This window comes from Haliotis rubra, unplaced genomic scaffold, assembly GCF_003918875.1.
Source record: "Haliotis rubra isolate DU_JTF1 unplaced genomic scaffold, ASM391887v1 Scf7, whole genome shotgun sequence".
NCBI classification, from domain to species: Eukaryota; Metazoa; Mollusca; class Gastropoda; order Lepetellida; family Haliotidae; genus Haliotis; species Haliotis rubra.
The window spans coordinates 2104004-2129004 of NW_025767412.1; the positions used below are offsets into that span (position 1 = coordinate 2104004).

A 25001-nucleotide genomic window follows, 5' to 3' on the forward strand; every position below is an offset into this window, starting at 1 on the left:
TACAATTATTAGTTTTGAAAAAATCGATAAACACGTTAAATCGTGAATTATTTCTCTTCCATTTCAAACAGCAATATAATAATTTTCCCAGTCCCATGACATATCGCTCGTGTTATCGATAACGTCTCGAGAACCGGCAACCCGGAAGTTGACACTGAGACCCCAGATTGGGGCCGGGACGAGCCACGCCCATCAAAGTACAGTATGGGATGTGACCTGGATATATAGCACTGGGAATAAGTGTAAATCAACTGGGCGTTATAAACCACCATGTCTACCTGTACACAACTCGGTGACCACAGAGGGCGTCCGCTCGTCCGCATACCGATCCCATTACAACCTAAGGCAACTTGGGCCGCCTACAGGGGCCTTGGAGACAATGGGACACATAACAATGATGACGCACTGCAAGTTTTCAAAATAGCAAACAGTTACTTTTCCGACATTCACCCTTTTTATCACTGTTTACTTGAACCAACACAGGTAGGTCATATGATATGGTCCGACACTGACTGACATCCATGTTTAACGCTGACAACTTGTGACAGAACTCAACCAACTTGAGATCGTCTTCAGTTGTATTAAATACCGTTAAACGAACAGTTAACGTGACTTACCTGGCCAAGTTGATTATCCGAATTAACACTAGTATCCTGTCCAGACTGCCTCGGTTTAGAATTGAATTGCCCCGTGCGTTACGATTTGTGTCAACTTGTTCGTGCTGTGGTGTACTTTGATCACCGCGTCGCTACCTATGTACAGATTCGTTCTGAACATGAGGCGAGGCCTTGGACCGTATATATAGGTGGATTGCCTGTTGCTAAATATAGCACAAAACTGAACTCACCGATTGGTCGAAAACGGAAACACGTTCTGCTATTTTTAGAAATCAAACCTGAGTTAGAGTTACCTCCCTTGGAACTGTAGCTGTCGTCTGCCCACTGTTGTTTTGTTACGTGTTGGCCTCCAGGGTCGAGTAAACAATGGGCTGGCGAGGTTAGAGGGCAAAGCTGGTGTGCGGCGGTTGAATTACGTACAATAGTCCACAACAAGGCAAAGTAACCTAGTTAACTATTGCCATATACTATTCTGATGTGCAGGATATATCTTTAAGACGGGTCAATGGTAGGGGATAAAAATAATCTTAGAAAGCGAAAGTTGATTTGAAATATTAAAAACATTTAAGTGATTTTATGTTTTCTACACAAAGTAAGATGAGCGATAAATAGATGAGCGCATATTTGGAAGAGTAATCATTCAATTATACACAATAATGGGGTTCTTAAACGTATTCTTTTGTGCTTTGATGGTGTAACATTTACTAAATTACGTATATTCGGAGGAACCGTAAGTTCATAAAGCCCCAACTGAACAGGGCCGCGATTCACAAACTATGATTATCGTAACTCTCGTACTTAAACACAGATGTACGAGTCTACGACTATCGTAACTGTCGTACTTAAACACAGACGTACGAGTCTACGACTATCATTGGCTGGGTGGGGGGTGTCAGGGGTTCGACCCTCCAACACCAACACGCACACACAACACACACACACACACACACACACACACACACACACACACACAAAACATCCCCTCTGAAAATGACTATTTAAAGACCACATAGACGTTAACGTTCTGCATTGGCGGAGCCAAGAGGGGGTTCAAGGGGTTCCGCAACTCACCTTTGAAAATGTCTGGATCCGCCTATGACTAGTTGGGCTAAGATCGCCTTGTGGAGCTCAAGTGAAAATGCATGGATGATCAGCACATTGATGACACGCGCGTTGAGGGTTTCCGATAGTCTGTCTCACAGTCCCTGAACCACATTATTTCACCTACTGCCAACCCGTCTCTGCAGTGCTGAAGCCCTAAATAAAGCAAGTCTAGATTCCCTCAGGTTCTGAATCTCTGGTCTCCCTAGGGCTTCTGTTAAATTTAAATGGGCTTGTTTGTTACGATCAAAATTATATATATTCAGAGACTAAGCATTAGTCTAGGTTTCCGACGACACGCTGTATCCTTGTATTCTGCCTTCCTACACCTCAACACAATGGACTGTGATAAGGTTAGGCGCTGCTCTATCATTACGTCGTGTATGTAAATGCTTTATATATGAACGTTTACATAAAATCAGAGTAATTTTGCGAGGCCCTAGTTTTTTATATATACAGGCCGTGAAGTAATACATTCAATACAATACCTGCATGCTTAAATATTTGGCAGGTCTAGATTACAGCAGTTTCGGGGAAATTAAGACATTATCCTGCCTTCGTTCATTGTATTTCATTCAGATAAATTAACTGTATATTTTCTGCAAAATATATTGATTTCAGAGATGTTATTCTACAGGGCCCCATCCTCATGAAAGCTGATAGAATTTTGCCTGGTGCATACCAACTGACTAAGTCAACAACAGATGTGTATCATGTGGCACTATCTCAACACCAATGCTTAAATTATTATGTTATTATCACAAGGTCGGCATAAAATCCTTTGCATTCATTTTCCTCTTCTTGTTGCAATTCGGAGCGGTGGGGTAGTCTAGTGGTCAAAGCGTTCGCTCGTCACGCTGAAGACGGATTCCCAACATGGGTACAACGTGTGTAACCCATTTCTGGTGTCCCCCGCCGTTTTATTGCTGGAATGGGGCTAAAAGCGGCGTAAATCTAAACTAACTCACTCTTGTTGAAATTTCAGACATTCACATAAGTCGACAGTCAAATATATTATATATTCCCCGCTTCACATTTATCAAAAACTAAATCAAATTCTACTAATTAATTGTGGTTATATGGGTTGTATCATCAACCAATGTAATCACGGATAATGACAGGATAGGTTTGATGTGCAGTGAAGTTCAAAGATACAAAAGATGAGTAACCATCACTTCTAGAATAGTTGGCCAGCTCATACCTCAGATATTGAGAGTTACTTCCCTTTATGCCCACACATGTCAATAGTAGCTATACACACCAAAGCCCGTTCAATGACTGCTATGACGTCACATCGACACAGGGTTGGCTGCTCTATTCAGACGTCACAATCCCACTGCTTCATCTGAACAAAGGTTTGTATGGTTTATACGTCACACATATTTCTAGTCATGTGCGTGGTTTGGTCAGAAAGCAGATCCATCGAGAATAGCACAGGTGATTCAAACAAACGGGACAGTGAAAGGCGTGGGGTTTTTTGTTACCACAGTGTGTGGGTCAGGAATGCGTATTATGTCTTCCTAGGATAAAGCGGTTAGTATGAATAAATCATTTCCTTTGTTGGGTTCAATGTACTTGGTTTATGTTTGAATACATGGATGTGTCCCTCAAATACATTTTAAATGGTCGACCAAACTACATTTTTTTAAAGTGGACACTTAACTGATGGGGTGAAAGAAATACATGACCTTCACGAATATTAAAGTGGGTGAGTGAGTGAGTATGGTTTTACGCCGCTTTTAGCACTATTCCAGCTATATCACGGCTGAGCACATCAGAAATGGGCTTCACATATTGTACCCATGTGGGGAATTGAACTTCTTCGGCATGACGAGCGAACGCTTAAACCACTGGGCTACCCCACCAACAACTATCAAAGCTAAACCTTATGTATGGTAACTATTTTTAGACATACCTTTCGTACATTTTTAAAGCTGATTTTCACATGTTTTATCAGATACATTTCTTACCATATCCGCGACACTATCTTTCTATAGCTGGCATTCGATTGTAGACAAATGCCTTCGTTTTAGAAATCAAATGTATTCCCCATTTGTCTGACTGGGGTAAATCATTAAATCCTAAATTTTAAAACACGACCCCAAGATGTTTGTCTTATAGAAAATGATACTACGACCGATGAAGGGGACAATGCGTGCTACCGCTTACAATATGTGAAAATGAGAAAAACATTTCTCGAAAATGTACTTCAGTATTACTGTTTCCATAAATATACATTAGTTGTGTTTATTCAAACTGTGCCATACCATTTTGAAAAGCAGAAAAGTAAACTGATCGTATAATGGCGTGATTTGTTTTATTTGTTGTTTTACGCCGCACTCACCAATATTTAAATCATGTGGCGGGGGTCTGTAAATGATCCAGTCTGGACTAGACAATCGAGTGGTCAACATCATAAGCATCAATCTACACAAGTGGGATACGATGACGTGTCAACCAAGTCAGCGAGCCTGACCACCCGATCCCGTTACGACAAGCATGGGTTACTGAAGACGCGTGATTTGTCACTGTCACCTGGCAATAGTTACCTGGTCACACTTGATACTGTATACACTGCATTCACGCATCCTGTACAAAGCCCCCGTGAAGATTCGGGTCAGGACTGGTCTTCAACAACCCGTAGCTTGGCGTGAGATTGGGTGGTCAGTGTCTTGTCTACAATGTCTATTGTATCCATTTGCGCAATCGGTGCTTATATGATATTAATCACTGGATTGTATGGTCCAGGTTCGATTATTTACAGATTGCCGTCAAATAGTTGGAATACTGTGCGGCGGAAAATAACAACCCCAGATGTTGTTCTACATATGTACCATATGTAGACACGACAGGGAGTCGATTTATTTCACGACATATATAACGTCGTTCACACGTGACCCGTATAATAATTTGTTTCTACAAGCATCCATAAATTGACATTCACTTGTCCAGAAATGATATGACATAAAGACTAGATTGTTGATAAACATTTTAATAATCCAGAGACGCATTCAGAGGAGTGAAAATAATGACTGGAACGACAACTCATGAACACTGTGTCATCTATATCTCTGAGCTCATATGGTACAGTTCCCAACTTCTTCCATACTGTCTCTCTTTTCACAGGTTTGATTTACAGATTTGTTTAATGGACATGAAAACAGAACTTTAAAACCACTTGTAGTGTTGTGAGTACTGATAGTTACAATTTGACGTAATGGAGGTATCTGAGGCTCGCTACATATTGTCATCAATCAGGCCAAATAAGGACAGGTTTGCTTCCAACACTGTCTGACATAAGTTAATAGACTCCACCGAGTGAAAGACACATCATCCAAATATTTGTCTCTATAAAATCAGATGTTGTGTCAGTAATATACATTCGCCTCGGGGAATTACGAACCACGTCTCTCTTCATTCCGGGAACCTTTTTTACTAAGTATTTTCAAGCTATAATAAGCCATTACTGTGTTACACTTACACAATTACACAGTCAAAGAAGGCAATTATTGAACGACTTCAGTCATAGTTGTTTGGGCTGCCAATCTGCCCAAGCCCAGTACCTCATTCACCCATCATGCAGATGGATGATTGTGCTGTATCATGATATCAAACACTTAGCGTTCCTTCTCCTGTTATATTTACATCCTGCCCTGACCATGTATTCAAACACCTGATGTAAATTGTCCCCTGACAGGGCAGAACACTCCATGTACCGCTCCCCCCGGAGATTCTTAACACAGCGAGTTCCATCCTCCATACTCAGAAACCAACCACTGTTAACCCCCCTCAGTAGAGCCTTGCCTGGATAAGGGCCAATCAGTTTCACGGGAGCAAGGTCAAGGCTGATGTGAAGGTTCTTCACTTCCGGTAACGACGAAGAGGACGATGTGGAAACCTCCCCATGACGCAACGCGGAGGTAGTAGACGTGCTTTCAGCTCCATTGGCAATACAGTCATCACACTTACCCGATTTACCGGTATTGTCTGTCCACGAGTTGTTGTTGTGCAGCGATGTTTGGGAACAGTCTGTCGAGGAGGAAATCGTGGCGTTTGAATTCTGGGTACATGGGAAATACTTGACTGTGAACGATGAATCAGAACTGGCTGGGAAGTGGGTTTCTAACAAGGGTTTGATAGGTGATGTGTTGGATTTTGATGAATGGTTTACTTCGTCACCTATCACATCTTTATGGCTTGAGCTTGAGCGGTCCAGTTGGTGTAAAGGTTGAGTGGAACATGGAGCAAGATCAGCAGCGTGCTTCTTTTGTCTCAGTGGTCTGTTATGGGCCGGGCCCGGCACACTGATCTCGTCTCTGGAGCGGTCCAGATATGACCCAACAGATCCGTTGATGGATTCCGTCGACCAGTAGTGAGGGTTCATTCGATGGGATGAGATGTTCATCAATTCCCTGCTCAAAAACGACAAATCATGCTCTATGTTATCAAACTCGAGATCAGTGGGCGATGCCATCCGTCTGTCCGATCCAGTGACGTCACTCGCCTCCCCGTCTGACAGCAAAAGCCGCTCCTGCGCAGCGGAACAGTCATCTTCAATTGAACATATTTCCGGTCCCGGGTCATCGTTCTTTATGCTGTGCCTTTTAAGATTCTCTATGGTTAATTCCAGTTTACTCGACAAACTGCTTTCATTCAGAATCACACTTGTCTCTTCATTATCATCAGATTCAGGCATGATTGGGAATGAGTCCTTTTCACTGAAATGCACCTTTTCATTTGTTTCCGGGACACCTTGCTCCAGAGCTTTCGACCCACCAATGTCTACCTTCTGAAGGTGAGGATTCTCTATATTAACTGTGACTTGAAACTGACCGGGCATCAATGAGTGTGTTTCTCCTTCAGGAACATCCTGCTCCTTCGTGCTGTTCCTCTCGATACTTTGGTCCTGACGACCGTGTCGTGTTGACACCAGCAACAGAGGAGTCTGTTCCTCAAACACTTCTACATCAATAGAATGTTCCGACGTGACAGACGGAGTTTGATCCGGACCGGGTTTCTTTCCGTTTCTGTGCTGACCCACCCTCCTTGGTTCCTCTGACAGTTCAGGGTATCCAGACGAGGGTGCGTCACGTGAACCCTTCCCCATCTCCTCCATCACCTCCTGGGGCTTTTCCACATCATTACTACAAGCTATCGCAGTAAGGAGTGGTAACGTATCACTCGCTTCATCACGCAAGTCCGACATTGTCCCAAGGACGATGACTGGCGGTCTTCGTGCACCCAGCAGCTTGTTGATGTGCTGTATGCCAGGTAAGCCGGTGTCATCAACCTGGACACAGGTGCATGCGACAATGACGTCAACTTTTCCACAGATTCTTCTCAGACCTTCCTCGTCACCACGGAACACACCCCCGTCTACAAGTGTCACCATGGCAACCTCCTTAAACAGAAAAGGATATGTTAGATTCTTCAGTCGATTGGAGACTGTTCACTGTTCGAAGCGAAAAGGCGCCTCGCAAATTTGACATTACAAGTAATAACCTTTCGATATGAGACTTTTCCTTGCTTAATAATACAACAAACGACAAAACCAAGGAGAAATCCGAAAAAGTTCCATTTCAAAAATATAATAGCAAGTATTTGATGGATGTGAACCTACATGAAACCCTACACATGATGCTATTGTTACAGGAGTGTAGAGCGTTATTTTAAAGTTATACCTTTCATAACAATTTCCGATGGTGAATCCACCTTCAAAGTGAGTGAGTAAGTTGTCCAGTTATATCATGGCGTGTCAACAACTTGGTTGAATAAAGGCCGGTGTTGCAGGTTTCAAATGTCTACGAGGCCCTTTGTTACGAACCCCATATATCAGAATGAGTAGTGCTAACACCGTAAAGGGTGCTCCTGCTAGTATGTCCCTCACTCATATGTAGGTTAGCCGGGTTAGAAATAAGCATAACTCATTTTCAGTCTGAAATATGAAGACATGATGGTGCAAAAGTTTAAAGGAAGTGACCTGAAAAATTCATGTTTAAATTTATCAATACACTGTGCCTGTTATTTCTTCTGCTGATTATACAACCTTTTGAACAACCCGTGAAGGTCCGGGTTAGAATTAGTCTTGCGACTAACGGGATTTGGGTGGTCAATCTCATTGACTTGGTTGACATATGTCATCGGATCCCAATTGCGTAGATCGATACTCATAATGTTGATCACTGGATTGTGTGGTCCAGATTCGATTTTTCACAGACCGCAACATACAGCTGGAATAATGCTAAGTGCGGCGTTAAACAACAAACAAATCAACAAATCAAATGTATAGAGGGAAATCGAACGCGGGTCTTCGCTTTAACGCTTTAACCACTGGGATACCCCACCGTCCCTTAAAAGTAGTAATGGAATAAATATATTATTAGTGTCAAGATCTCACCGACGTCTTTTGTCCTGCCAGCTGGATGTTTATGTTTTTGACTCCATTATAGGGCAGAGCGAGTTCTTCCATGGAGGTGGGCAGCCGGCCGCTCACCCAGCGCTTAATGAGAGTTGTCACCCCTGATCCCGTCTGGCCGTAGATGAGGGCGTGGATGTTGCGAGCTGGCATCTCGAAGTGGAGGCTGGCTTGAACAAATACAAAACTGGTTCAGTCTTCGAAAAGAAGGATCAAATGTTATTTACCCAACAGTCATTGAGTTTTACGCCACGTATGTGGCAATATCTCATCAATATCACTGCGGAAAACACCGGACAACCGATTCACATTTTGTACCCATGTCGGGAATCGAACCGGGTCTGGCATGACGAGCGAACGCATTAACCACTAGGCTAGTCAGCAATACCACAATGCTATCATAGTGGTGAGAGAACTGGTAACTGAAAACATGAGCAGCTAGCCGCCTCGGCGAGATATACCACGCATTCAGTCGATGGTACGGCCATTTGGAGTGACAATGACAGTGCTAGACACAGTGGAGTTATGCCCCTTATCTTAGTGCATGTGCCTCTGTCGTCTTTTCACGTCACAGAAGCAAAGCAATCATCGTCATTTATGGCAAGACATCTATTATCGTGAATGTATTGTATAACGTTATACATAAGCATACAAATCTGTTTGACATACATTTATATCGTTCATATATCAGTCAGTATTTTGTTCGCGAATATTTTCTCTAAAACTGCCAAATAAAAACAACTGTCGCACAGTACTGTTATCGATGTACAATCAACAATTGAGAAATTTACCGTGTACGCATAGCAAAATTTCGGAAAATACTTGGCAGTATCTTTTTTTCAAACTGCCCTGGTATTTGCACTTGAACTTACGCCATCAAATAGGAATTTTCAGAATATTTTAATTTCTGAAATGCTTCCATGGCGACGATTTATCTGGATGGAGTAGGAATTCTGTAACCAGGTTCTGGAAGGAATCTCACCCGTTCTCTTATTTACTGGACTAGTTTACAAACACACAGAGAGAGCTTCACTCATCGAACAATACAACTGATGACAGCCGTCCCGATGCGATACAAAGGGGAAGTATATACCCACACTGGTGGGAGTGCTGTTTCCTGAACGACAGTTAACATCCTGTGCGACATCTACACAGGACCAGACACCAGACCTAGGGTGAAGTTCACTGCAGTTCGGTTTCAAATTATTGTTTTATTTTATTTGTGAGCGAACTTTAGTTAATAACTACTCAGGTATTCTTAATTTTCCAACTCAATCAGGCTACGGTAGTAGTAGTAGTAGTAGTAGTGGCAGCAGCAGCAGTAGTAGTAGTAGTAGTAGTAGTAGTAGTAGTAGTGGCAGCAGCAGCAGCGGTAGTAGTAGGAGCAGCAGCAGTAGTAGTAGTAGTAGCAGTAGAAGCAGTAGGAGTAATAGTAGTAGTAGTAGTCGAGTGCTATCGATCATGGTTCCCCTTGATCTCATGTACCATGCCTATTACATACATATATCTAACAATTAACACTATTACCAGGAACTTCATCTTCTTAAAATGTATTTTGATAAAGTACTCCAAATTACTATTTCATATCATCTATAACCTCCCGAGAATGCAGATAGAATGATATATTCGCATTTACATAATTAAGGAATTACATATTTTTTTCGTTTTCTTTAACAATAATTGGGATACATGATAAACTGCTATATACAATGATACCAAGACAGAACCATACATGGAAAATACAATGTGTAGAGAGTTACTTCTAGTAATATGTATATTGAAGGTGGCATTTTGTAACATCATGTATATCCAGCCAGAGTTATTATATGCTATTTACCTTTACAGTTGCTTCAACGGGTCTCTCGTAGAATATGTCAGTTGATGTATCGGGTTCATCCAGCAACAGTGAAGACGGAAGTGACATCACCGCGTGCTAACGTTGTCGTCGCAAAAGCTGCCTGTACAACGACAGGATCTACCTCGCCTCGGAACTCGTATTGTTGCCAGTTGTCGACACGTATCTCGGTACTGAAGTTCACACACTGTATTTCGTTCTAGTTGTTGAGAGTTGGTCACCATCGCGACAACTGTTGTTTGTTATTTGGCTGGAAGGGGTAGAAATGTTGGGCCCGGGTACCCAACTTAGCATTACTGACCCAATCCAGTTACCCAACCAGCCCGGTATCCAAGGTAGCATTGCCCGACCCAACTCGGGTACCCAAAGTAGCATTGCCCAAACCAACCCGGGTACCCAAGGTAGCATTGCCCGACCCAACTCGGGTACCCAAGGTAGCATTACCCGACCCGACCAAGGTACCCAAGGTGGCATTACCCGACCCGACCCAATCCGGGGACCCAAGGTAGTATTACCCGACCCACCCCAACACCCGAGGTAGCATTACCCGATCCACCCCGGCACCTGGAGTAGTATTACCCGACCCAACCCGGTAACCAAGGTGGCATTACCCGACCAAATTCAACCGGGTACCCAAGGTAGTATTACCTGACCCACCCCAGCACCTGACGTAGCCGTACCCGACTTAACCTGGTACCCAAGTTAGCATTACCCGACCCGGGTACCCAAGGTAGTATTACCCGACCCACCCCAGGTACCCGAGGTAGCATTACCCGACCCTACCCATGTACCCAAGGTAGCATTACCCTACCGAACCAGATACCCAAGGTAACATTAAACGACCCAACACGGGTACCTAAGGTAGCATTACCCGACCTATTCCGGGTACCCAATGTAGTATTACACGACCCAACCTTGGTGTCCAAGGTAGCATTACCCGACCCAACTCGGGTACCCAATGTAGCATTACCCGACCTGACCCAACCCGGGTATCCCTTACAACTGCATTTCGAGTTAATCCCCTTACTTCTAAAATAGTGTCGTTTGGTCATATTAGGATCTAAACTCCACAACTGAGCTTTAAAGATGGTGGCACGTCCTCTACGTGGAAACACCTGTCTTTCAAACATCCCATGTTCAATAGAACGGCAAATTAGACCAAGGCCCCCTGTTGTTGTTTTATTTTATTTATTTTTTTTATTTATTTATTTTAATTTTTATTTTTGTTGTTGTTGTTTTTTGTTTTTGTTTTTTATTTATTTTTTTATTTTTATTTTTTTTTTTGGGTTGTTGTTGTTGTTGTTTTTGGGGGTTGGGTGTGTGTGTGAAAAAGAACTTGATAGGTGTCAATTTGGTCTCGTGGCAATAAATGATTTAAATGAATACGAGTAATTCATTGAGGTTCTCTGTTTTGATTAAACAAAATGTATGTAGGGATTATCAACAAAACTTCATAACTTCCAACTTTTTTATCACGCAACGTCATGGTTATTTGGAGCTTTCGAAACACAATGATGTGAGATCATTTTGGTTTATTAACCGCATTTGGTCTGTCTCTACACTGAAAAGGAGTCCAGATCAAGCCTAGGGTGACTGGGCAGGTCTTGATTAACCCGAAGACAGATCTACCGTTGTTCAAGGTCACCATTTCAGATATTGTGTTTGTATTTTTCTTGAGATATATTTGGAAATAACATCATCTTCCTTCTGAGACTAACTGCCATTATACATCGCATTCAGCAATATACAATGAACAACCTATATGTTCGCCGCAGTGAAGGTCGACCGGATAATCCAGTGCAAGGTCCACGATGACAACAAAATAACGTTAGCACATCGTTCGAGTGAGTGAGTAAGTTGGGTTTACGCCGCTGTTAGCAATATTCCAGCAATACCACGGTGGGGGACACCAGAAATGGGCTTCACACATTGTACCATATGGGGAATCTTCATCATCTACCCCTAGCCATAAATTAGGAACGACCCATTAGAGGAGAGAAAGCGTTGTCCTCTCTCAGCCACATGCATGTGTGAATGTTCAGAAACAACAGGAGTGAGTTTTTCCAGCTATATGGCGGCGGTCGGTAAATAATCGAGTCTGGACCAGACAATCCAGTGATCAGCATGAGCATCGATCTGCACAAGTGGGATGTGATGACATGTGTCAACCAAGCCAGCGAGCCTGACCACCCGATCCTTTGAGTCGCCTCTTACGGCAAGCTGAAGATCAATTCTAACCCGGACCTTCACGGATGACAAACAACAGGTGTAACGTCGAGTCGTATATAATTTAAGCAAACTATCAAGTCACCTCGACAATTAAACGTAAGCATATGTCACCGATACACAACATTGCAGCTGAATGTGATCACAACATTGCAGCTGAATGTGATAAGTGAGTTGAGGTTTACGCCTCTTTTAGCAAGTTCCAGAAATACCATGGAGAGCGACGCTAGAAACCGGCTCCACATATGGTAACTATGACGGAATCGAACCTAGGCCTTCGACGTCACGATCGAACACTTTAACCACTAGGCTAACCAACTGCCCACATACAGTATAGCAAATTGGAAATTTTAAATCAAATAAACACGGCGAAAAAAATGAATATTTTTTGCTTAAAGGTGACATTTCCATAGTCTCATTCATTTTGGAGTGATGTTCTCTTCTTGCTTGAACTTATTTACTAGATAGGTTTGTACTTTAACACAACGAAGGTCGTCCGAACTAAAGTTTTGGTTTTTTTCTTTTTGCTTGTTTGAATTTTTTTTTTCATTTCGAACTCATCATAGTGCATGGACCTTTAAGCTATCTGCTGTATTAAGAAACCTTGGACACTTAACACGTGACCTAAGATAGTGTAACATAATTCATTTTTTATTCAAACATGATACAGTTTGCAGATTGTTCATTCTTTGTCCAAAGCAGTAATCCTCTTGTCAATCTATATTCTGTGTACACCGGTGCCGCTCACAGACCGTCCATCATGACTGTCGACAAAACTTCTTTCGCCGTGACCTACTAGACTCCAAACCAACCTCGGCCACTCTCTGAAACACCTCACGTACGCCGACGTCATGTTTCGCCGTGCATTCTAAAAAATCCACGGCGTCAACCACTGTTTTCATCTCTTGACCCTCGAGGGTGGTCACGGGCGACTGGTGAAGAAAGCGGCTGCCACGGACGTTGCTGAAAGAGAGGTCGGAGTCTCGAAGGTCCGTCTTCGTTGCCACGAGGATGATGGGACGATCAGAGGTGACGTTGTCCATCATCTCTGGCCGCCATTTTTCCGACACATTCTGCAACGATTCACGGTCAGTGACGGAGTAGCACATGACAATCACGTCCCCGTCGTTGTAGGACAGTTGGCGCAGGCTGTCGAACATGCTGCTGCCGCCGGTGTCACAAACCATCAACTCTACCTGTGAAATATGAAAAGGGACGATTGTGTAAATAGAGATCTATGGTATGTTCTTGCTCAAACCAATATTCCAGGTAAAATGCTTTCAATGGTGCGTGATATGTACATTGAATCAATTGCAGCTGTAAAACTATCAAGCTGTAGTATTTCAGAATATTTCAATTCCTTGAGTGGTGTACGCCAAATGTGTATACTCAGTCCATTATTATTCAGTATGTTTGTAAAACAACTCGAAGAGGCTCTTCCATCGTCTGACGAAAGAGGTATTTTTGTTGGAGCAGAATTCTTAGAGCTTTTATCTTTTATGATTTTATGCTGATGATTTATGTATATTTTCTAACACAGTTATAGGTTGCATGCACAAAATGAGACTTAAAGGTTAATTTTACAAAAATAAAAAACAGAGATAATTGTTTTTCGCAACGGAGGAATATTAAAGAAGCCCGAAAAATGGATGTTTAACTATGTGAAGTTTAAAACTGCAAGGTATTACAGCTATTTGGGTATTTTTTGTTCCAGCAGATAATCTTGGTCAAAATCAGTCCAGACTCTCGTTCATAAAGCTAATAAAGCTCTTCTTCCAATTAAACAGCTTCATCATAAATTTAAAAATCTTTCTCCTACTGTCTTATTTCAAATGTTTGATTCACAAATTAAGCCTATCTTATTATATTGCTCAGAAATAGGGGGGTTTCATGAATGGATAATGCTAGAAAGATTTCATGTAAAATACTGTAAATATGTTCAGTCTTAACACAACAAATGCATCTGTTTTATGTGAATGCGGTCGTCATTATATTTGTTGTGATTCCATAATAAGTATTGGTGAAATTAATAATTATGGAAGAGACTAAATATCCAAAACAATCATATATTATGTTAAAAAGAATGGACGATAATAACCGGAAGTCATGGGTTACTGAAGTGAAGGAATTAAAGTATGCTTTTGGTTTTGGCTATGCGTGGGATTTTCTAAATATTGTTACCACTGATTTATCTAAGCATTTTTCTCAACGAGTAAAAGATTGTAACATTGTGGATATTTATGATAATGAACATTCTAATTTAGAGTTCTATTCATGTGTCAAAAGTACGTTTAATATGGAATCATATTTGTCAACTTTATGCAACAAAGATTTAAGAAGGTTTTTATTACTTTTAAGATGAGGTGAATCCAATATCATGAAGAATGCAGGAAGAAGAAATAATGTCCCAAGAGAATTAGGAGATTGGGTTCATTTTATGTTTATCTGCCCACTTATAATGATTTAAGAACAAAATATATGTAAATATTGACTGTAAAGATAGAACTTCTCTCAAACGCCTTTTTCAAATTGAAAATAGTAATTGTACATGGGTCTGTGGCCTTTCTACTGAATAAAGTTATACATATGGGTACGATCAGCATCTGACAACTCTATATCACAATACAAATATTGAAACCCTTTACAGTGGTGGCGTTTGTGTATTTAACCAGGTACTATGGGGTAGTCTTGTGGTTAAAGCGTTCGCTCGTCACGCGAAAACCCGGATTTGATTCCCTAAATATTTAATTTGTGAAACCCATTTTGGATTGGATATTGCTGGAATATGAGAAAAAAGAGGATCCTCTATAAATTGGTTTGAAACCCAGACTTTCCATAATGATAATAATCATCATACAGACTGTAAAAATACTATTATAACCAACTGACTTTATGTCCCGACAACATGCTGTATGTCTTAATCGAAATGCGTATAACGAACTACGAGTATAACGAACTACGGGTATAACGAACTGCGGGTATAGCGAACTACGAGTTTAACGAACTACGAGTATAACGAACAACGGGTACAACGAACTACCGGTATAACGAACTGTGGGTATAACGAACTGTGGGTATAACGAACAGCGGTTATAATGAACAACGGGTACAACGAACTACCGGTATAACGAACTACGGGGATAAAGAACTACGGGTATAACGAACTACGGGTATAAAGAACTACGAGTATAACGAACTACGGGTACAACAAACTACGAGTATAACGAACTACGGGGACAACAAACTACGGGTATAACGAAATACGGGTATAAAGAACTACGGTTATAACGAAACACATTGGTTCCGTAGTGTATTGCATGTTTTTATGCGTCACATGCCCACAAACCTTCTACCCTTGAACAAAGACGCTGGCCGTGCCAGTCTCAAAGGAGGATTCCTCTTGGTCGCTCGTAATGTACTGCCCCTTTAAGAACTGGAGAACTAGGCACGACTTTCCACATCCAGCGTCGCCTACAACAATAGCCTTGACCTCCGTCCCCATGACACTCTCTGAAACAGATACGGTTGGTTGGTTGGCTGGCTGGTTGGTTGGTTGGTTGACTGGTTGTTTGTTTAACGCCGCACCAAGCAATGTTTCAGCTACATGGCGGCGGTCTGTAAATAAACGAGTCTGGACCAAACAACCCAGTGATCAGCAGCATGAGCATCGATCTACGCAACTAGGATACAATGACACGTGTCACGTGCAATTATTAGAACCTGGAGCACACAATCCAATGATTGAACATCGATTCACGCCAGCGGACCCGTGGTGATCAAGGCTAGAGCTGGTCTTCAGTACCCCATGCGTGTCGTAAGAGGCGACTAACGGGACCGGCTGGTTGCGTAGATCAATGTTCATGCTGCTGACCACTGGATTGTCTGGTGCAGACCGCCGCCCTGTAGCTGGAATACTGGTGAGTGCAGCATTAAGCAACAACCAAACCAAAGCACACCAATACAGCCAGTCAGTCAGTTGGGTACAAGTTTTGAAGGTCATTTCTGATGCCCTCGGGTACAATGTGTGAAGTCCTGCCGTGATATTGCTGGAATATTGCAAAAACTAAATTAAACACACTCACTCTGATGAAATCATAAAACGCAGCTTAAAACCATACTCGCTCAGTCTGCCCATACCATGTTAACTTCCTCTATATCCACGACGGCAGTCACTACAAACTGACGATCTGTGTCCTAGAATGAACACCAACAATTGCTGCTTTGTGTTGACACTCACCCACTCACTCACCCACTCACTCACTCACCCACTCACTCACTCACTCACTGGACACTTTACACGAACTATCCTTACCTATCGGACTTCAGTGTTTGTACCACAGATTCGTGATCTCCCGTCACCAGTATGGAGCTCTGTCACACACACAGAGCGACCGCTTCAACACGGAACACTATAACTAATGAATTATGTACATGTGGACAGTGGGAATGTAGCCGGATTTGACCTCTGTGTGACAATACCATACGCCTCAAGCTGCACGTTGTTGAAAGTTACATAAGCGTACAGGGAAATATCTAGCTATTAGTCGATAAGGCTTGTTTACCAAACGCAAATATATTCAATAATCTATCAGGAGATATCGCGGTTATTTACAGTATGCGGAAAAGTGGATTTCAGACCTGTAGATTATGATTGATTCAGTTGGTGTTCGCACCGCACTCAGAGAAAAAACCACATGGCCAGTTTTGTATGATCAGCATCTGGGATGAATCCGCTAGCATCAACAGCATGAGCCTCCATCTACGCAATATTGGGATACGATGACATGTGTCAAGTTACTGTCAACCAAGTGAGCCAGCCTGACCACACGATCCCGTCAGTCGGCCCTTACGGCAGCCAGTCAGTCAGTCAGTCAGTCAATATTAGGATATTGGTCATCAAGCAGGACCACCCGATCCCGTCAGTCGACCCTTACGGCAGCCAGTCAGTCAGTCAGTCAGTAAATATAAGGATATTGGTCATCAAGCAGGACCACCCGATCCCGTCAGTCGACCCTTACGGCAGCCAGTCAGTCAGTCAGTCAGTCAGTCTATATTAGGATAGTGGTCATCAAGCAGGACCACCCGATCCCGTCAGTCGACCCTTACGGCAGCCAGTCAGTCAGTCAGTCAGTCAATATAAGGATATTGGTCATCAAGCAGGACCACCCGATCCCGTCAGTCGGCCCTTACGGCAAGCAGGTTTTGCTGAAGACCGATTCGAACCCTGATCTTCCCGATCTTCAGATACTTCTTTCTCAATAAAAAAACCCGTCTACGTTTACGTTAACATAATATTTTCTTGGTCTCATAGCTTTTGGTAAAGGTTTGACTGAATGGATGTGATGGAAGTGTGTAATGTCATGTCTTCAGGTCTTCATGATTTGACATCAAGTGGCCCTTGTGCGGATTTCAATGGTTTACTTCAATTGGAAACGAGACATTTTACAGCTACAGTTATTTATTTTTAAGGGAGGGAACGGACCGTTCATAGAACGGCATGGTAATCTACGAACCCCATTCGCCGTGAAGATCCGGGTTAGAACTGGTGTTGAGTGAGTGAGTTTTAGCAATATTTCAGCAATATCACGGCGGGGGAAACCGGAACTGGGCTTCACACATTGAACCCATGTGGGCAATAGAACCCCACAGAACTAGAACTGGTCTTGAGAAACCCATGCTTGTCGTAAGAGACAACTGGATTGGGTGGTCAGGCTCGCTGACTCTGTTGACACATGTCATCATATCCAAGTTGCGTATATATCAATGCTCAGTGCAAATAAAACAAAACACCACCAACACCACCCCCCACCACCCAAATTCGTCTTTCATTGTACCCCTTTTTTGTGGTTCCTCCAAACAGAAATCACTGAAGTACATGATCTAGGATATGTACATGATCGACCCCAAAACATAATACATGGCCAGTCACTAAATAATGTTGAAGAGTACAGTCTACTTGTATAAAAATAGAACTGTCATTTTTTCATGACCCACAACCAACACCACCCGAATTACAACCTAAATCACTTCGTGTTATACAGGGATCGGCACACACGCAAACTGATGACTATACAGGTCTTTGAGTGTCATTTAGAAGTGATACACATAAGGAAGAGTTTTTTTTATGGATGTCTACTTGTTTATTATGAGTAACACAACGTTTCGGATTATATCCTTCCTCCTTCATCGGGTGATTGATTTCCCGAAACGTTGTGTTCTTCATAATAAAAAAGTTGACATCCTTAAAAACTCTCTTCGTGATGACAATATGTTTTCAGAACAAAGGCAGGGGAGGATGCAGCTTTTTGAGAGATTGAGAGAGGGAGGGAGTGTGTGTGTGTGTGTGTGTGTGTGTGTGTGCGTGTGTGCGTGCGTGCGTGCGTGCGTGCGTGCGTGCGTGTGTGTGTGTGTTACCCGAGTGTCAATGGTAATTTAACAAACTTTCAGCACAAAAAAGCGGGGGTGCGCACCCCTGCACCCCTGTACCCCTGCACCCCCGCCTTTCTGGTTCCGCCTATGAAAGGGACCACGTTTTCCTTCGAGGCAACACTGAGTTCGACACAATGGTATTTAACTGTATATGATATTCACCGTGCGGAAACACACGTAGGGGATTTTCAAATAATGTCACTGATGAAACTCCGTGTTTTCGGACAGCCTGTCAATTAGACCGCAGTGATTTGAAGTAGGGCTGCGCAATATAACCGGTTTACCGGTATTTATCGGTTCTGACATGAAAACGATACGTATTGCGATACGCTGATCGAAAACCGGTATTTTGACTTGCAATCGGAAAACTTCGTAACACTCGGAAATCTTCGGGTATTTCCTTTTTTCATTTGTGCCAAATATTCTTCACATTTTTATTTTATCATGATTAAAAGTTGTTATTAAAGCTTAATCAAGCATGGTAATTTGGTTGTGTTTTTGCAATTTCTGTTGGGATACCTATTTATCATATCGTGATACCATGTCTATCGGATCGGATCATCATACCGCCAATACAATCTGTTTAACAAGTAACACGCGTATAATACTTGATATTTAAATACCTTGTACTTGGCGCGTATCCTTTCCAAGTGTACTTGATAAATATATTACAGTTGACAGTATGTACAACACGGGGAGAAGTGAGTGAGTGAGTGATTTGGGTTTTACAAGCCTGTATTCACACCTGACTGTACGATCTTGGTTTACAAAGCTAGTGTATACAGTGTGCGAAATAGCCACTGCATGGCCTGCTAGCCCGTTGCTAGTAAACATCCAGTCGGGCCAGTACATCTCCACAGTCAGTGTCCCGACTGGCTATTGAATTTTCATTTTGTAAATATATCACTCTCTCAGACTTGTTAAGTTGAAGTAAATCAATATTGGTGGACTAAGTTTTCAATCATGCAATATGGCCTGATGAAAATGTTCGTATTAACAGCTTAGTTGAGAAACCCGTGTCATGCCAACAATATGTTATTCTCATCTATATTTTTGTAATCTTTTGCTTAGTTTCTACATTTCAATTTTGGGCTAGTGAAATATTTGTGGGCTAGTAACTTTCAGGCATAACTAGTCCGACTGGCTAGCAAAACTTGAATACTATTTCGCACACTGAATGTATGTCTTTGAAACTAATACTAGCTGTTGAACGTGATATTTCTGATATTTGAATTGTCAAACGTGTTGAATGGACATACAGTTGCTGAAAAGTACGTGCGACGTTTCCGTGTTCGAGTGAGTGTGTGAGTGAGTGGTTTTACGCCGCTTTTAGCTATTCCAGCAATATCACGGCGGGGTTAGGGTTAGGGACACCAGAAATGGGCTTCACACATTGTACCCGTGTGGGGAATCGAACTCGGGTCTTCGGCGTGACGAGCGGACGCTTTAACCACTAGGCTACCCCACCGCCCCTTCCGTGTTCGAGGGAAGAGCGTCGGGAGCATCGTTCTGATTGTTCTTTTAGGGCGTGTCATCGTTCCCCCATCGTGAAAAAAGCAAGAGAGTAACAGATTGTAGTTATTGTTACCCCGCTTTGTGTGCTCGGCTGTAAGCACGCACGCACAGACACACAGACACGTGCAGATCCGGGTTAGAATTGGTCTTCAGCAACCAATGCTTGTTGTAAGAGGCGACTCATGGGATCGGTGGTCAGGCTCCTGACTTGGATGACACATGACATCGGTTCCCAATTGCGCAGATCAATGTTCATGCTATTGATCACTGGATTGTCTGGTCCAGACACGATTATTTACATACCGCCGCCATATAGCTGGATTATTGTTGAGTGCAGCGTAAAACTAACTCACTCACTCACGCACGCACACACGAAAACACATACTAAAGTGATGTGTTGAAGCTGAGCTGCAATATTGTAGTAATCATTACAGAAGGTTGGTGGGTAGACTAACAACTAGTCTCTGAAATGAACATATTTTACTGAAAAAGTTCATAGTAAATTTTTTTTTTATATAATGAAAAGGAGCCCTGAGACTTTCTTCATTTTCACAATGAAGCTGAGGAAATCTAGACTTGCCACATTTTCTAGACTTGTGTGGGCTTTCTTGGATATATTTGCTTCAGGGTCTGTACGAGAGACTAGTTGGTGGGCTGTTGTTGTAGCACAGGGTGCTGCTGTACAAAACAACCTTAGTGCTAAGACTACCTTAGGTCTGTGTTAAGGTATGGGAGTTACCATACCTTAGCGCTAAGACTACCTTAGGTCTGTGTTAAGGTATGGGAGTTACGGTCACCTTAGTGCTAAGACTACCTTAAGTCGATACCTTAGTGCTAAGACTACCTTAGGTCTGTGTTAAGGTATGGGAGTTACGGTCACCTTAGTGCTAAGACTACCTTAGGTCTGTGTTAAGGTATGGGAGTTACGGTCACCTTAGCTAAGACTACCTTAGGTCTGTGTTAAGGTATGGGAGTTACGGTCACCTTAGTGCTAAGACTACCTTAGGTCTGTGTTAAGGTATGGGAGTTACGGTCACCTTAGCGCTAAGACTACCTTAGGTCTGTGTTAAGGTATGGGAGTTACGATACCTTAGCTCTAAGACTACCTTATGTCTGTGTTAAGGTATGGGAGTTACGATACCTTAGCGCTAAGATCGGCACCCAGGTCTATAGCCTGGCAAGCAAGCACTTTAACCACACGGCTACTCCTCCATTCTCACTCCTAGAGACACATCTCTCCAGACTTACAAGCAGTGGCTTAATCATTTTCATCTCCCCTGAAAACAAAATTGACAAAAAAAACATAAATCAAAAGTATTTAAGATAACATTTATTTATTTGCAATGAATCAAGGACTGAAACTTCATATTTACAGTTATATTTACATAATTTACATTGAGCTGATGTTCTATTATCTCAACTGGAGTAGAATACAACAGCTACTTAGTGGTTTGGTTGACAAGGTACCACATGTGGGGTCTAGGAAACTGGTGGAGAATAGACAATATGCTACTTGTTTGTTTTGTGTTGATGACAAACCAGACAATGAAAATATCGTATCTTTAACAGAGAAGTAAAACGTAAAACAATTTATCAAATTTCAAGTTCATTGATAATAAATTAAAGAAAAGTCATTTATAAGTAAAAAGTTAAATAATTTTATGAAATTTCGATTACATTAATTATAATTTAAAGAAATGTTTATCATTTGTTAACAAATTTCATCTAACATATGTCCTTAAGTTCCTGGAATTGACCACTTTTATGGAAACACAGTAGATTTCCCTGGAAACACTGATAATGACTTCCTGACCTTGCAGGCCTACTCCAGTGCAGTACTGTACACAACAACAAGGTGACTCATTGCTTCCAGTGACTGAGTTTAGTTTTACGCTGCTTTTGGCAATATTCAAGATATCATGGAGGGGACACCAAATATGGGCTTCACTCATTGTGCCCATCTGGGGAACTGAACCCAGGTCTTCAGCATGATAAGCGAACGCCTTAACCATGGCTAGCCCACCATCCCTCATTTCTTAGAAAGTTTGATGGAAATAAATTCATATTTATGAGAGGTTCATGTTAGGTGTCTGAAACAATAATAACTCCTTGTGACCAGCGTGCCATCCTACAAAACAGTTGTACCACTATAACAGACTTCACTCACTAGTACTGTTCCTAGACAACGGTACCAAAATGTTGCAGTCACAAAATAAAAGAAGTTGTTATCCATAATTTGGTCATTATTGTAACCCAAGCCAGAGCATCACTGCAAGAGTTTAGCCAATGTATAGAGAGGTGAATAGATGTCACATTCAACTGGTTCAACACAGGCTTGTATGGCAAATTAAACACAAGTGGGTGTCAGAGACCCACTCAGCATAACCTATGTCCTACATCAACCACCACACTACCGTCCTGTGAAAAAACGTCCTTCCCACATTATATCCCCTTGTTATTTTCATACTGGTTATGATAATAAATAATAACCGGAATTTCTAAATAGTTTAGTTCAAATTTTCAGTGACTGACATTTGACATAGTCCAAATATCAGACTGTTTCAAACACAGAGACTACTATGGGCAGGTAGACAGACTGACAGCCCTTGTTCACAACAAGAGGCTAGGAGGTGTGGACAAACATGAGTATAACACCATCTTGAATATTATTATGAGACAAAATATAAAATTAAGTAAAAACCAACAGAATGTAAATAAATTTGTTTAACTGGGCATAATTACAATCTTGATGGCTGTATCTGCCTACACTACAAAAACAAGGCCATAAGCACACATAATCGCTAGGTTGTATGCAAGACAATCTAATCCTGAACACATAGATAAGACTTGCAAAGCATAGTAGGGGTGAAATGGTATACCACGGTATTAGTAGAACCGCGGTATTTTGCTTTCGGTTTGGGATACCGTAATGCAATCCAAAAGTTCGGTATTTTTGGTTTTCGTACCGTCATTTATTAACCTTTTAAAACCTTTTCTAAAATGTCTAGAAATCGAATCATATTGTCAAAATCTATGCATTTCTTTGCCAGACGGCCGCTATTTTCTCGGAAGTAAGTTCTCTTGTACCGAACCAAAATGAACCGAACTGAAGGCCTTGTAGTTGTACCACAATATGTACCGTACCGTGGTAAGAGCGTACCATTTCACCCCTAAAGCATAGTGTTGTTTTAGAACCTCTGGACCAGAATGACTTGTATGCTTGGGTGCATGCTTCTAGACTAGGCATCACTGACCTTTACACCTTCTTGATGATCTTTCAGCTTCAGAGGAACAAGACAAAACTCCATATGAAGGTCTCCGAGGAGTGAGCAAGTATAGTTTCACACCACCGCTAGCAATATTCCAGCAATATCACGGAGGGGACACCACAAATGGGCTTCACACATTGAACCCATGTGGGGAATCCAACACGGGTCTTCAGCATGACAAGCAAATGCTTTAACCATTAGGCTACCACGCCACCCCCCTCCAATGGACTTAACCCTATCAGCATTATGTGATAATGACATTCAATACATCCAACAACTGTTTTCATCATAAAGCTATCGTCTCATATTTCTGTTATCAGTAGAACTAAGTCAATATACATCTGTACAAATAAAACACATCACATTAAGATTAAATCAGACAAAATAAGTTAAGGATCAATAATTATATATATCTTGCTTCATGCAATTCAGTTTTAACAATCAATGAAACTATGAGTTTACTTTGGTACCAGTTCTAGCTTGAGCATACGATCAGAATATAATTTATAGACATTGTTTTTAACTCACTTAGATAGTATTCTTTTCTGGTTCAGTACTTTTCCAATCATGCTTTCTGTAGAATGCCAATGTAAATCGTGGTATAGATTTTGACAAAACCTAGAGCTAGAAATGCAGCTCTTAACAATGAATTCTGGCTCCTCAATATGTTATTACATACATGTAGCAATAATAACATCATATTTAGCTGCATATTTCATTATTTTCTTTCAATCAATATGTATACATCTCACAACTATCGGAATAATAATGACCAATACATTTGAATACATGTTTTCAGATATACATTATATAGTATAGTCTTTATTCATGTGAATGTAGGCCATCGGCCCATGGTACAACGTTATACATTGGCAGCCTTCAAGCTGTAGCGACGACGATTGTTAGCAGAGAAGATAAACAAGGCATGATTTCTTAAAACCAGAGAAGTAGCATTACTCATCAGTCGATTAAATTTACACAAGGTTGGATAGGTGAAAACATCGACAGGGATATAACGTTTACGTAGATCATCATAGGCAGTACAAATCAGTAAAAAGTGGTACTCATTTTCAACATAGTTACAGGAACACATTTCACACAATCTTGAGTTTTTTGGTTTCTTTATATATCTACCAGTTTCTATATTAACCACAACACGGACACAGTTCTTGCAACATGTCTGACAATTATTGATCCCTAACCCATTTTGAGCACATATAAATAATATATACATCAATAAAACATCCAACCTCTCCTTTGGCTATGAATACCAAGTATCACAGATGATAATGTTAAAAATATTTTTAGAATTAAATATTCTGTCAAAAAGGTAGATTCAGTGGCTTATAACAGTGATTGGCCTGAGATGTATAGTAAACAATAGCTGGTGAATCGCAGCATTATACTCATAGCTCTGAGAATGAACTGGTGGATAACAGCATTGTACTCATAGCTCGAAGCTGGTGAATAACAGCATTATACTCATAGCTCTAAGAATGGACTGGTGGATAACAGCATTATACTGATAGCTCAAAGCTGGTGGATAACAGCATTGCACGAACAGCTATCAGTTG

At 41.6% G+C, this 25001-nt stretch overlaps 2 protein-coding genes and 1 long non-coding RNA gene across 4 annotated transcripts; 1 reads left to right on the plus strand and 2 right to left on the minus strand.

Moving 5' to 3' along the window:
* Positions 1-4560: 4560 nt before the first annotated feature.
* Positions 4561-10110, minus strand: LOC124258618. 2 transcript variants are annotated; one of them, XM_046692686.1, is made up of 3 exons: positions 9971-10110; positions 8116-8299; positions 4561-7119 (listed from the first exon to the last, which is right to left on the minus strand). In XM_046692686.1, exons 2-3 carry the CDS (start codon positions 8284-8286, stop codon positions 5320-5322), a joined length of 1971 nt encoding a protein of 656 aa, XP_046548642.1. In that variant the 5' UTR covers positions 8287-8299; positions 9971-10110; the 3' UTR covers positions 4561-5319. The 2 variants fall into 2 exon arrangements, with proteins under 2 accessions (XP_046548642.1, XP_046548641.1); XM_046692685.1 differs by having other exon boundaries at positions 8116-8303; positions 9971-10109.
* Positions 10111-12849: 2739 nt separating this feature from the next.
* Positions 12850-15696, minus strand: LOC124258571 (rho-related GTP-binding protein RhoC-like). The gene is made up of 2 exons (XM_046692638.1): positions 15561-15696; positions 12850-13410 (listed from the first exon to the last, which is right to left on the minus strand). Exon 2 carries the CDS (start codon positions 13399-13401, stop codon positions 12973-12975), a length of 429 nt encoding a protein of 142 aa, XP_046548594.1. The 5' UTR covers positions 13402-13410; positions 15561-15696; the 3' UTR covers positions 12850-12972.
* Positions 15099-23580, plus strand: LOC124258573. Its single transcript, XR_006893623.1, has 3 exons — positions 15099-15108; positions 17564-17566; positions 23482-23580. It is a non-coding gene; the product is annotated as an uncharacterized LOC124258573 (long non-coding RNA).
* The last annotated feature ends 1421 nt before the right edge of the window (positions 23581-25001 follow it).